At 42.6% G+C, this 15,178-nt stretch overlaps 1 protein-coding gene across 1 annotated transcript in view; it reads right to left on the bottom strand.

Moving 5' to 3' along the window:
- LOC144792100 (putative cation-transporting ATPase 13A4) overlaps positions 1-15,178 on the bottom strand; it is a 307,439-nt gene that overhangs the window by 231,622 nt on the left and 60,639 nt on the right. The window contains exons 10-11 of the mRNA XM_078666970.1: positions 13,245-13,415; positions 606-763 (exon numbers count right to left, since the gene is read on the bottom strand). Of these exons, the coding sequence (XP_078523096.1) occupies positions 606-763; positions 13,245-13,415 (329 nt within the window). The remainder of the gene's footprint in view (positions 1-605; positions 764-13,244; positions 13,416-15,178) is intronic.

A 15,178-nucleotide genomic window follows, 5' to 3' on the forward strand; every position in this document is an offset into this window, starting at 1 on the left:
ATAAGGCCCATATTTATTGATTGACTTAGTTGTGAGGCAGGTAGCATAAAATCAGGACCCTTGCAGTCTGGGGTTCCAATTTAGTGGCGAGTTAGAAATGTCAAGGATTGACAAATTAACTTGTTGGTGAGTGGTAGAAAATAGGGATCTTATTATATGATCTACTTTGTCAGAACCAGAGCAGACAGATTGTAACAAGGTTCTAAGATATATCACTTTCTAAAAACTATTTATAGATAGGATGAGATCCTTTCCATGGTGACTACTCCTCAGTACTTATTGATAGCAATGTTGGAGAAGGAAGAATGATTCAAGTAGGAACCAAACAGTTGTTGCCCATCAAGAAGACAAAGGGCCCAATTTAGATCTTGGCAGAGGGGAATAAATCAGTGCAAACGTGATGGGTATCTCGTCCGTGTATTACAATTCCATTATATTCTTTGGAGGTCGTAATACGGAGGACGGGATATCCGTCATTTTTTAGATGGAGTATTCCATCAGCCGAGATAAAGGTAGGGCATAAAGGTAGAATAAAGCAAGACCGAAAGAAAGAATTGCATGTAAGTGTTGTTATGGTTTCCATGTACATCTGAGATCCTACTTACCCCATTACTTTTAAGCACAATCACGGAATAGAAAAATCCTATAAGGGAAACGATCAGAAGACTAAGGATGAATCTGACTGCATCCCTGTAGAGCTTGGCATCAACTGGCTTTGAATAAAGAATAGACCTCACCAAATCACCCTTCGCTGTGTTGAAACCTAGAGAAACAGATTGTCACAAATATGAACAGCACATTGGGAATTTCATTGAATCAATCAACAAGATTTATAAAGAATGGCAAACCACCTGTGAGGCTTTCAATGCGGTGGAGTTGCTAGCTGCTTGGGCAAAAAAGCAGTGAAGGAGGAGGCAATAGCAGGAGAAAGCACCCAGAAAGATGTGGGAAAAGAAGGAAAAAGCAGTAAAAAAACAGGGAAGAGAAGGCACTAAGACAAATGGCAGAGAGGAAGGAGAAAGCAGTAAAAAAACCAAGGCAAAAGCAGACGAAAGCACTCATAAAAATGTGGGAAAGAAAGGAGCAAGCAGTAGAAAACACAGCTAAAGCTAGAGAAGACACTCAGACAAATGGGGGAAAAGGAAGGGGAAATCATTTTTTTTTAAATGAGGCAAACCAGGAAAGAGCACTCTGAAAACTGGGAGGAAGCAGAGCAGTGCAGCATCTTACCGGCTAAGGAGTTGATTAAACCAGTCTGGAATTTGTATCCCTCTAGTGGTTAGAACTGCTCACTGTTTCCAACCTGTAAATGTTACTTTCACGTGTGCCAGGTGCAGCATCGACCCAGGCGCCCTTACCCTTATTTCTAAAACATCAGGTATACCCATAATGGGGAGACGCAGGGTGGTGGCGGGCCCTACAAGCAAAGAGCCTTCACACATTGGCAGCACTACGGATGCTTTTTTTCAGCATGCAGCTGGGGTCCTGGACAAGGAGATGGAACTGGTTGTCTGACGCCTATCTCGTTCACCAGTTCACCGTTCTGCTCTGATCTCCCCAACCATCCTGTGGCATTTTATGCTTTTAGTGGGAAAAGGGGCAATATGGACTTATGGTTGGTCTATTTCTGTAGTAGCGCAAAAAATAACAGCCTGCAATGTGGTCCAAAGAAATAGGCAGCTCTATAACATCCTTAAACATGCAGAATTCCTAAGCAACACCTTCCTTTGAGAGTAAATCCTGACTGTTTGACTCCACTACCCCATGCAATTTAAATTCTAAAAAAGAGGTACTAGACATTTCATTGAGCTTGCAGTATAATCCAACATTTGCATTCCCAAGAACAGCATAAATTGCCTATCTTGTTGACACTCAATCCCAACTCCAGTACTCTTTGGTAGGCCGGGTTTTTTTGTCGCCATCTAAGGTGGGTGGCACTGTTCATCTCACTCGAACAGTCATTGCCCTGTGCGGCGCGCTCTCGCCAGTTCTAATTCCAGCTTCTGAGTCCAGACCAGGAAAGCTTCCTGGTAATGGCTTGAGTGCAGGAGGCGCACTGAGGAAGCGCCGATCAGTGGGGGTACCTTGGAACCGAAGTAAGAAAACAGGACCCCTGTCAACTCCAGTAGCACACCCAGCAACGCCCATCTTGGATGCAACTACACTATGTACGCTTCAAGCAGTCTTATTGTCAGCTCTGGACACCAAATTGGACCCCATTCTACACAGTCTCATTGCACTGAAAAAGAACCTCAGTGAACTAGCAGCCTCCTTGCAAGGGGACCGTGCTTCTCCTACTGCAAATCTTCCCCCTGCAAGGCCTTTATCTTGTACTGCTATCCCCAGCTCCAGCGGCAGCGGTACGGGGGTTGGAACGTAGTGGTGTCTACAGCAGCACAGCGGTCAAACCTTGCGGAAGCAGTTACCACAGTACCAACCATAACAAGGCCTGCACCACCCAATCGCCCAATTACTAGTAGGGGGTCAACATCCGAAGCTCTTCCTCCTCCCAACCTCGCCAATCTCAGAGTGTAAATGTTGGCGGTCTGTTTCGTTTTGCTGACAGGCAAAATGGTCCTGACGGTATGCCCCCTTCCTGCAGTGTGGGCTCTGTTCACCTTCCTTCTGAGTCCACCCCACTTGTTGTGGTGCTAGCCAACGTACTGCGTCTTGAACCCGGGACCAAGGAAGACGTTTTTCAGCTAAAGAACTGGGTTGTGCATTGGTTCAATTCTAACATTGCCCTTGGTCCTAAGGTGGAAAATCAAATTTGTATGGTATGCCAGACATCGTGGGTTGGTGTCACAAACAAATCTTGGCAGGCGGATTGTATCATTGTTAATTTTAACAATTCATCTATTGTAAATCACATTTTAAGCTCAGTAGTGCAGTTTGATTATAGGTGTGGGAACTCTGAAATTCTGGCATTCCTGTTGCTTTTTTTTATCGACTCAGTACTCCCTATTTGGGACCCCAATGTGAGTGGCCTTTTGAGGAGGGTTATCGGGGTCACGTGGAAGGGATTACAGGGGTTAGCACTGTAAACAGATTTGCTCCATTGAGTACGTTGGAAGATTGTGATTGACTCCGTGCAGGTCCTTCGGACCCCGTGATCCTTGTCACAAAGGGGAAAGATCCCACCCCCGGAGCAGGTAACGAGTAAGAACGGTGGGGGTAAGTTCCTTTCTTGGAACATCACGGGTTGGCAAGTAAGATCGACAACCCTGGGTGGCTGGCCCTTGTGAAAAGATTTGCGGTAAGAAGTCTCCAGGAAACCTGGTCAATTGAGAACAAATACCACCTGGATGACTATAAAACCCTCTTTGTCCCAGCTATCCTGTTCTTGTCATGGAGAGCAAAAAGGGGGCTTATTATATTTGTCTCTTTAGCCGTCCTTGACCTTTCAGCATCTGTACTCCATGCGTCGCCCAACGTACAAGTGGTGTTGCTGCCTAGTGGCTAGAGTGGACTCCTTTTGTTAATATTTTACAATGCAGGAGCTACACACAAGAGTGGGTGTATTTATAACACAGTTGGGGTCAGTATTGCGGGGTTGCATCCTGAATGTCCAGAATTGTCATCATATCTTCTTAACAGGGGATTTTAATATCCACATGTGTGGAGATATTAGATTAAGAGGAGTGGAAGCTATGGGTTGCGCAGGACAATCAGGCCTGCATATGGAACATACCTCTCAGGGAATTGAGCTTAATTTACTCCTTTTAGAAATGGACTTAACTCCAGTCATGAATAAGCTGCCTCCAAGGAAAACAGACATGAATCCCACTTTTATCAGTAGAGGGTGTGAGACTTTTTTAGATTTTAGCTTTGTATCTACCCCCTTCTTTTCCTTGGTCACAGATTTTTCTCTCCAGACAAGTGAATTCAGTGACCATAATCCTAGCTGTATAATAACAGGCTGGTCCCGTGCATATGGACGTTCCAAGGTGGGTGGGGGAGGAGTCCCTCTTAAAGTGGGCAAGGCAGGGAGGAGCTTAAAATGGGGGTGTGGAGAACCAGAGTTATTTCACAAGTCACTTGAAACGCAGTGTCGTAGGGAGGTTGCCACCTGTCTCGACAGCGAGGCCAGTGCCTCTGACATCCTGGGTGCTTTTGGCACCATGTCCACAGTCATACGGACGCTTCTGCAAGCCCCGGATGGGGCAGGGAGCCAGCAGGTCCAAGATGGTTTGATTCTGTGTGTTCCCATGCCTCTAGGAAGTTGAGACAGGCTTGAGCGACGAGCCTTGAGACACGGTGGCTGTTAAAGGTCTTCGCAGAGCTTATAAGGCTGCACTGGCATCTCACCTGCTCACTTTTAAGGAGGCCTGATCTGACCTAGTAGAGGCAAGTACACTGCGTAACAGCTCCATGTTTTGGGCTATTATTAATAGCCCATTCCTCTGAGAAGAGAATGCTCATTCACCCCACACCTATATTATAGAGGATAACTGGGTCCATCATTTCAATGGTATTTTTCAGGCAAACTCCTTGCCTAATAAGGGGCAGGACTGAGTGGAAGGTAAGGCGGATCTTCTTTTTTCCGAATCAGAGATGAGAGTGGGTATACTAAGCCTGATCAATAGAAAGGCCCCGGGGTCAGAAGGGATTCCGCCTGACCTCTACATTGCCTGATTATTGGGCTTTATCAACTACAGTCCCGATATTTAAAAAGGGTGACTGCGACTGTACTTCATGTTATAGGCCCATCTCCCTCCTGGACTCTGTGGTGAAGGTGGTGGGTCGCATGATTCTTGATAGACTGGTATCCTGGGGGGATAAAAGCAATTTTTTATCTGAGATCCAATACAGCTTTCGCCCCAGTCGATCTGCAGTGGAGCAGTGTCTCAATGTGTATCTTGCCCTGAATAAGTACACGGTGGCTCGTGCCTGCCCTATATCTCTAGCCTTTATGGACCTGTCCTCAGCCTTTGACTGTGTAAAAAAGTCCAAGCTATGGCGGCTGAGGTCATCCATCGGCATCAATAATAACTTCATTTTGTTTTTGAGGGATCTCCATCGAGATTCCAGGGCAGTAGTACGTTACTCAAAGGACTTGAAAGTGTCCCGCCAGTTTAACATTAAGAGGGGGTTTGCGCCAGGGGTGTATACTCACACCCTTCCTTTTTAATGTATACATCAATTCTTTAGAGAAGGCCCTACAAGCAACTAAAGCAGACACCTCTCAGGTAGGCAAGCGCAGCCTCCTGGTCCTCTTATATGCGGATGACGCAGTCCTCCTGCCAAGGACTGCAAGGGGCTTACAACTTCTCCTCAATTCTTTTGCCTCATTCATTGAGGAACTGGACTTGTTAGTGAATCATTCTAAATCATATATTATGCAGGTGGGCCCCGGCAAGGCAAAGGCAAAGCAGCCCACTTTTAAATTGAGATGCTCTCCAATACTTAAAGTAAATATTTACTCCTATTTGGGAATAGTGTTCGAGGACTCCTTGAGCTGGCGCCCCTTGCTTAAGCGCAAGAAAGTGGACCTAGTGAAAGCCTCTGCAGCTGTTTTTAACTTTGCCAGTAGAGTAGGAGGGAAACTAAGAGGCCATCCTGAAGTTTTATCAGGCAAAATGTATCTCAAACGTTAGATACAGGAGTGAGATATGGGGTCATACCGAGCTTTGGGTTGTGCAGAGCACTGAGAACTCATTCTTGCGAAGAGTTCTCTCTGTCCCGCAAGGCACGCCATTGTATGTTGTCCATGAGGAACTGGGGATGTCTTTTCTTGCTGATGATCTGGCCTTCCGCCCTTTGACCCTGTGGCCTAAGATTTGGCCGAAGCAAAAGAATACACTTAGCAAAGCTGTGATACGGGATTGTCTTTCTCTTGATCATGCCTCACGTATTTGCTGGCTCCAGTACATAAGAATTGGCCTCGCCAGGGTAGGAAGAGCGGATCTTTACATGAAACCTGAGGGAATTCAAAAAAGGGACCTTGTTTGGGCCAAGGAGGTTTATTTAAGAAAACGTCATTGTGATAGAGAGGGTAAAGAGCTGTGTAAAGCTAGTGTGCGAAAGTATGCCGTATTGAAAACTGTGCCTACTACTGAGCCTTACCTTTTAGGGCTTAAAAGTATTCAAGACCATTTCTTATCGACAAGGTTTCGGATCAAACGCTTTCACTACTTATTAGTACATCCCCAAGGTTCCTATAGAGGCCAGTGCCTCATGCCCTGTGGCTGCGACGGAGCGTCTCCTCAGGACATGTTGCACATTTTAATTTTTTGTACTTTTTATATTGTACCTAGAAAGTTATTTATTATTCCCATTTAAAAAAAATGGGTTTTAGGAGGGTGGGACCAACATTTATCTTTTTACAACTTTTCACTAGTGATACCGTCTTGTACACTCTTAAGTTTTTTACAGGTCGCCAACAGACTTAGGACAAGCTGTAACTAACATTTGCATGGCAAATCATGTACTTTTAAGCTGTATTTTGATTATCTGGATTTTTTCATTTTTGACAACCTGTAACCTGAATGATGGAATATTGTAGGTTGTTTGACTTTTATGGTTTTATTTTTAAAAGCCAAATAAACCTTGTTGACGATGAAAAAGGTGCAAGGAAGTGACATGCTAACCAATCTAAAACAAATGGTAGGACAATTCATGGAGTATGTTACTACATATTCATGGCCCACATTATGTACTTTGACGCTTGGTATGAGGACTATGCATGCATGGGCTGTGTGTGGGTAATTTTGTGTTTCTTATGAGAGTGTTAACTGTCTTAAATAGAACATTTCCATTGCCAAATCTCACATCAATTGTTTCTCAACTGATTGATATCTAATTCTAATAATGGGGTTTGTTTTGTGGTTCCATAGGCAAAACTCAACAACAAGTGCACTGTGAATAAATGAAGGAAACTTCATTGTACAGTTAATTAAAAATTACAATTTAAAACCCATATACAATGAGAGTACACAATCATTACATTATTACATAAAAGTGTGTTTAAAGGCTAAAGTATTAGGACACGGAACAACAGCAACTGACTGAAAAGTGTCCGGACCCGTGACCCTGTTAGCGTTACTTGTTGTAGGCTCCTGGTAGTTTGTTGCCTGAGAGGACCTGGTTATGGTCCGCAGCATAAAAAGGTAAGTATTGTCTGGGAGCTGGCAGTTAACTGTGTATTGTTGCATTCATGATGGGCCCGATTCAAGGAACTAACTTAAGACAAAATCCTAAACTTACTACTTTTGGTATTCACAGAAGTTAGGATTTTGTCTTAAGTTTGTCTTAAGTCTGTCTTAAGACGAACTTAAGACAAAATCCTAACTTCTGTGAATACCAAAAGTAGTAAGTTTAGGATTTTGTCTTAAGTTAGTTCTGTGAATCGGGCCCACAGTCTGTAGCTGACTAAATAAATAAAACGCAGGATACAACTGGAAATGTCTCAATAGAAAGGTGAACTTAAACTAAGTGCTGTCAGTCCATTTGGCAATATAACATAGGAGAGCGCTGATTGCTGTTGCATAATGAAGTCCAAAGATAAGCAAAGTGCAATCAGTGCATTGGTGTAAAGAGATTATGTCCTGTACCTAGATGAAAGTGCTATCAGGGCTTTGGTGTATAATGATTATGTCCTGTATCTAGAGGAAAGTGCTTTCAGGGCTTTGCTGTATAAATATTATGCCCTGTATATATAGGAAAGTGCTAGCAGGGTTTTGGTGTAAAAAGATTATGTCCTGTACCTAGAGAAAAGTGCTATCAGGGCTTTGGTGTAAAAAGATCATGTCCTGTACATAGAGGAAAGTGCTATCAGGGCTTTGGTATAAAAAGATTATATCCTGTACCTAGAGGAAAGTGCTATCAGGGCTTTGTCAATAAACTATTTGTTTTTGCAAACTACAAGGTGAGTAGCAGCAATAAAAAGATGATATCTTGCCACTAGAGCCCAGTGAAATCAATGCTTTGACAGTAAACTGATTGTTCTTACAAATTAAAGAATAGGCACAGCACATTAGCAAAAAAAGTGGTGTCCTGTCACTGTGAGGATTGCCCTTTGAGGTGACCCTCAGGGAGCAGAAAGCTGACATTAGAGAATTACTTTCCCTTAGGATTGAAGGGCAGTGGCTGGTGAATGTACCGCTTGAGTCATAAATGACCCCCAAGTACTTCTACTCTTTCGCTTATCCCAAGGATGGACCTTCTAGATAGAACGTGTGTGGAGGGCTTTGTCATTTGGTAGCAAACAAAGTATTTGTTGTCTTAAGATTAAGTTGAAGCCCATGCTCTGCCATATGTTGCTGTAGGATTAATTAACCAACAAAAGAGAATGTCAATACTGATACTCTATTCGAAACAAGTTAATTAACACAAATGCAAAAACCACAGTTCAATGCATCCGGGTGCTATTGAATAGCTGTTTATTTCAAAGATTTTTTAAGATAAATAGTTTCAGATTCAAAATACAGTTCCGACAAGATTATGTAACAACTATGAAAATGGACACAAAAATAAGCAAAGGATCACACATGCCTTCATTCATAAATCTTCAATCATATCACAATCATACCTCACACATTCATTCAACCAGGTACTCAAACAAATGGAGAGTGTATAAACCAATTTGTAGAGTACTGGGTCTGCCAGCAAAGAAATAATGAATGAATTACAATGTGTACTGTTCGAAAAAATACACCATATGAAATTGAATTAAGTCACTAAATTCATTCAAAATGCAACACAATTCAGTGTGTTATTGCCAACAGAATTGCAAAAACAAATTAGCAAAAGGGCAAGAAAGGGGCAGACCCAAAGGCCTATGCGTTTCGAATCCCTATAGATCTTGGGATTCTCTTCAGGACCAACCAGAGTCTGTGGAAAGAATAAAAAGAGAGACTGTGCTTCTAGCCAATCTTAAATCATATTCCCTTCCTGTTGTTGTTTGTCGACAGGCTACCTCTACCCCCTAGTGGGCAAGTAATCCGCGCCCTTTTGAATATTTTGTCCTGCTATGACACCTTTTTTGACTTCCACTAGGTAAGCTCTGGTTGGCCATTTTGAGAACTTAGTTGATAGAAGGCTTTGATATGGGTGCACTCATTGGTTTTTCCCATTTCTTCTTTTGTCTTTCCTTTTCTCTATTTCTTTACAGGAGGATTTGACAAATTTTGCTTATCATTACTAAGGCTGGATTGATATCCACTGGTAAGCTGGAGTGCGTTTATGGTGTTGTGGTGCTCTTCGGTTTTTGATTTAACATTGGCTAGAAACACAGTCTCTCTTTTTATTCTTTCCACAGACTCTGGTTGGTCCTGAAGAAAATCCCAAGATCTATAGGGATTCGAAACGCGTAGGCCTTTGGGTCTGCCCCTTTCTTGCCCTTTTGCTAATTTGTTTTTGCAATTCTGTTGGCAATAACACACTGAATTGTGTTGCATTTTGAATGAATTTAGTGACTTAATTCAATTTCATATGGTGTATTTTTTCGAACAGTACACATTGTAATTCATTCATTATTTCTTTGCTGGCAGACCCAGTACTCTACAAATTGGTTTATACACTCTCCATTTGTTTGAGTACCTGTTTGAATGAATGTGTGAGGTATGATTGTGATATGATTGAAGATTTATGAATGACGACATATGTGATCCTTTGGCTTATTTTTGTGTCCATTTTAATAGTTGTTACATAATCTTGTCGGAACTGTATTTTGAATCTCAAACTATTTATCTTAAAAAATCTTTGAAATAAACAGCTATTGAATAGCACCCGGATGCATTGAACTGTGGTTTTTGCATTTGTGTTAATTAACTTGTTTCGAATATAGTATCAGTATTGGCATTCTCTTTTGTTGGTTAATTATATTAGGCTCAGCCTTACTGATTAGAGCCAGCCCTTTGTTTGTTACTAACGTAGAATTAATTAGCCTGTGCAGGCCATACAAATATACTGGTAATCATTGATTCACACAAGGTGTCAAATGCTTTGATATGCTCGTCTGCACACTTTCCTTTCCCTCCTTCAAGAATGAGGTGAAATAACCATTTTTTTACTCTCTCGCTCTAATCCACAGACCAAACATGGAGGTCTGTCGATGGCCTAACAAAGCACCAGAATAACCTACTGGCAGCTGGGCGTATTAGGCGTCTTCACCATCCACCCAATTGATGGGTGAAGCTGAAATCAGGACCACTAGCAGGTTAGCCTGTGAGTGGGTCCACTCTCTGGATAGATGTGCAAGTGTTTCTTTTTGTCATTTGTCCTCCCCTATATCTTCACCTTTTCTTGACATGGTGATGTTCCCTGACTATTCATTCAGGAACCATTATCTTGTGTACATGTTTTGTCTGAGAACATGTTTGAAAAGTCTCTAGCTTACAGGTTCTCAATACACATATTTTCCTTAATTTCAGTGATTTTTGTTCACTGCTTTTTAATGTATTTTGGTGTCAGTGATCACCTTCTAATAACTCTCAAATGCTTTTCTTCTTAAGGCGGAATAGCAAACTGACCAACGTGCAATAAGACATAAGATTCAGAAGATAGAGGTGGGGTCCATCATCCTGCGTCATGATCCAGGAGAAGTGGATTTAGACAAACAAATTCTCGAAGACTTAACTTCCATTTTAAGATATTTCCTGAAAGGAGGATTCAGCTCTGATTTGTGTATCCAGGCTATGCCACAGCTTGCAGCCCAATGCTGCCATGGGTAGGTCCCCATGTTCCAGGCTCTTGCATGGACATTTATTGATATGGTGTTGAGAGACAGATTGAAGGTTTGTGAAAGAGATGCATTGTGGGGTTAGCTTTTGTAGGTAGGCTAGACCTTATCAACCGGTTCACTGACAGAATATCAACAACAATAATATTCTGATACAAAAATATTGTATCAAAAACATCTAACCAAAAATTTTGATTTTCTATACTTGTGTTGTAAATGACAAAAATATTGATAATATAATAATATTGTCACTAATATAGTTGTCAAAAATATTTTATTTTAATATATAAACATAAATAGTAAATATAGATATATTAAAAAGTAACAGTAATATAAGAGAAATTAAATATCTTTATTTCATTTAAAAATATGCATACCTATTATACTTATTTACAAAAATAAAACACACACACATATATATATTAAGATTTGCATATATGTTTTTACATACATTTAATTTAAAAATATTATTAAACTAATCATTCTAATTAATATTATGAAAATGTAATAGTTCAACAAATACATTCTTTTGGAGGGCCTCAAGGACCCCCCCCCACCCTGGCCCCCGGGAACACCACCTACTGGGGCCATGATCAATTTGCCGTGGGAGACCCTCAGGGAACCCCCCCCCCCCCAGGAGAGGCTCACTATTAAGAAAGGAGGGGCCATGCGTCTTCCCTCTTGGAGTCTTAGACAGTAATGGGGACCCCCTTCCTACTGCTATGTCCCAGGGTGCCAAACCCTGGCACAAAGTTTGCTGTGGCTTGGCGGGAGGTTTGCCACACCAGCCAAGCCACAGCAAACACTCTGTTTTTGAAAAGTGAGATCATAAAAAATAATGGGAGCTGGCAAAGACCGCAGGGGCATTGATGCTCCCATATGGTCCCAGTGGAGGCAACCAGCAGACATGGCAAGGCCTCAGGGAATGGGGTCCACGGGACTGAAATTGGACCATGATGGGGGCCCCGTGCCCCCTCCCCTATTATAGGTTTGCTGGAACATGAGGGATGGGGTCCCCAGGGCCCATATCAGTCTGGGGAGGGGGGCTGAGCGCCCCCTTCCTCCAAATAGTTAAAAAAAATAACTGGACCCCAGGGAATGGGCTCCCCGGGGCCAAAATCTAGGCCTGGGAAGTATGGTGGCATGGCCCCCCCTTCCCTAATAAAGCAACAAAATATGTTTAAAAAACCAGTCCTAGCAAGTTGCCGGAGGTCCTGACCCCTTTCTCCATAACTCTGCAAACACTCCTAGCGTACTATTGTTTGGGGATGAACAATTGGATGCTGAGCATCTTTTGGGGGCCAAGAACTACTCTTGCTACCTTCACTAAGTCCCACATAGAGTGATTGCTGTATGCTGGCCGAAAACCCGACCCCCTTTCTCCACCACTCTGCAAATGCACCTCCTAGCACACTACTGGTTGGGGGATGAGGTCCTCTTGGATGCTGAGGGTCCATGGAGACCAAGAAGATCTCCAGTAAGTCTGACACAGCAGGATTCCTGAGAGCTATTGTCCAAACATGACTACTAGTTAAAAAACGGAAATTCACTTAAAAACACACAATTTACAGGGATGTTATAGTTAAGCTAGAGAATTTGAAAAACATTTGAAATTTACTGAAAAACCAAAGGTTCAGGGGCCTTATAGTTAGGAAATGGAATATAAAAAAGTTAGAAATTCACACCAAAAAAAAGGTTACAAGGACAATATAGATAAGCTCAGAATTTACTTGCATAAAACCATAGAAATTAAGCAGCTAACTATAACTTACAACCCCGCAATTGCCCTGCTTATGACCTCACTTATTACATCACTCATGACATGGTTAGTAAAATCACTGATGACATATCAAATTACATCACTGATGACATAATCCACAGAACCACTCACAAACCCACATACAACCTCTCATATGTCCACTCACATATCCACACAATCACTCACATACCCATTCATAAACACATACCAGTACTCACACATCCACTCACTCCTCCATAGAGCCACTCACACACCCACTCACTCACTCGTGCTACCACTCAAACAACCATTCACTCATCCATACAGCCACTCATACAGCAAGTCTCTCACGCAGACAGCCAGTCACAAAGTCACATACCCACACAGCTACTCACACAACCTTTTATTTACCTACACAGTTACTCACACACCCACTTACTCACCCGTACAAGCACTCACACACTCACTCACATGACAACACAGCCACTTACATACCCATTCACACATCCATACAAACATTCACAAATCTGCCCACTCACCCATACAGCCATTCACACAGACACTCACTCTCAAATATTGCCACTCACAAACCAAACACCCACTCAACCTGCCACTTACTCATCCTTGCAACAAAGAATGACAAAACTTTTCCATTTATTTATGGAGTAGATGATTTAAAAATTTTAGGAAACATATTTAGATTGCTGTAGTATCCATAGTATACCTTGTCATTCTAAAAATACCTAAAATGTCTTGTGACATTGAGTAGTACAGTCTTCCATTGTTATATGGTTGAAGTAATGTTAATGGACTATAAGAACTCACCGGTCTGAAGTACAACTGCTTTTGCGGGTTCCATCCTTGATGTTTTTGACTGTATGAGCTCAGTCCCACAGAACAAGATGTGTTTTTTGTAATCCTCTTTACTATGGATTTTCCATGGAACTGAGTTGTTGATGTTTGGCAGGGGGATCTTTTTAACCGGCACACTCTCACCTAAGGGAACAAATGTAATAATGTTAGACAAAGGACTGCACATCTCCTTTTTTCCAAATCCTGCCATCTGGTTTCCTTGTCAAAATTGCAAGAAGCCATTTTGTGGCAACAAGACACTAGAGTATTCCTTCCTTTTTTGGGGATTGGCTATTCAATGCGTATATTTTAGCAGCGTGGTCTGGATTGGTGTAAACTGAATCTACAGTTTTTTAACCCTTTGCAAAACAATGAGAGGCACCTACCATTCAAACAATCCTAAGAATGGTTAATACTGTAAGATATAAGATGTGCTAATGTCCATATGCACAGGTCCACCATGTACTGGGCTTCATACTTGCTAACTGCTTTGCTGTAATGAGGTGACTGTTTTTTCCATTTTAACAGAAGCATAAAGATACTGTCCTGACAACAATAGATGCATTAAAAATTGTGTAAAATTGGAGAATGCTTGGGAATTTCCGCATAAGAATATGATTCTTAAAGATTTGGTACTTGTTGACAATACAGCTACCATTCATTTGGATATCTGTAGTCATGCCCTCATTAATACTGTCATATTGATATGCTTTGCCTTTGCACTGTGTTAAGTTAGCATGAGCTTATTAGGGGTTTAAACACAATTTTACCTTTCTGCTGCTTCTGCACACAACACATATTGTTATTAGAGCTTTTAGCTCAGTGGAATATTTTGCTTCACACGAGAATAATATGTTTGTTTGGGGACGCCACACAGACTTACCTGCTTGCCGTGAGGGGAACGGCCGACGCCCAGGTCTTTTCAGCCGTGAGGGGAACGGCCAGCATCAGTTTTCCATTGCCGTGAGGGGAACGGCCAACGTTGCACTACACTCCCCAGCAGCCCCGGCACCTCTGCGCTCCTGTGACGCTCCTGCAGCGCCCGCTAGCGCTTAACTATTTACAACAAGGGGTGGTGATGGACAGAGTCTCTGAATTAAGCAGAGTACTCTCACCCAGTCAAGAGATCAGGGCTAGATCCAACACCGTTTTTTAGCTCATTGCACCATCCCAGTTTCAGAACCTGGCTGTATGCAAATTAGTCTGTCCCTGGCCCAGTGCATCATGGGAACAGGGCAGACCAGACTACAAAAGCCAATTCTTACACTGGGAAGGAAACAAGCTTCCGGGGACCGGTTTCTGCCATTTCAGGCGTCTTCGGCCCAGCTTGCTTGAATCCTGATGGTGCAATGAGCAAGGGACTCACATCTGAGTATACCCTTCCACGCTTAGGGTAGACAAAATTATTTACAACAAGGGGTGGTGATGGACAGAGTCTCTGAATTAAGCAGAGTACTCTCACCCAGTCAAGAGATCAGGGCTAGATCCAACACCGTTTTTTAGCTCATTGCACCATCCCAGTTTCAGAACCTGGCTGTATGCAAATTAGTCTGTCCCTGGCCCAGTGCATCATGGGAACAGGGCAAACCAGACTACAAAAGCCCATTCTTACACTGGGAAGGAAACAAGCTTCCGGGGACCGGTTTCTGCCATTTCAGGCGTCTTCGGCCCGGCTTGCTTGAATCCTGATGGTGCAATGAGCAAGGGACTCACATCTGAGTATACCCTTCCACGCTTAGGGTGGACAAAATTATTTACAACAAGGGGTGGTGATGGACAGAGTCTCTGAATTAAGCAGAGTACTCTCACCCAGTCAAGAGATCAGGGCTAGATCCAACACCGTTTTTTAGCTCATTGCACCATCCCAGTTTCAGAACCTGGCTGTATGCAAATTAGTCTGTCCCTGG

This window comes from Lissotriton helveticus, chromosome 11 (assembly GCF_964261635.1).
Source record: "Lissotriton helveticus chromosome 11, aLisHel1.1, whole genome shotgun sequence".
In the NCBI taxonomy this organism is placed as follows: Eukaryota; Metazoa; Chordata; class Amphibia; order Caudata; family Salamandridae; genus Lissotriton; species Lissotriton helveticus.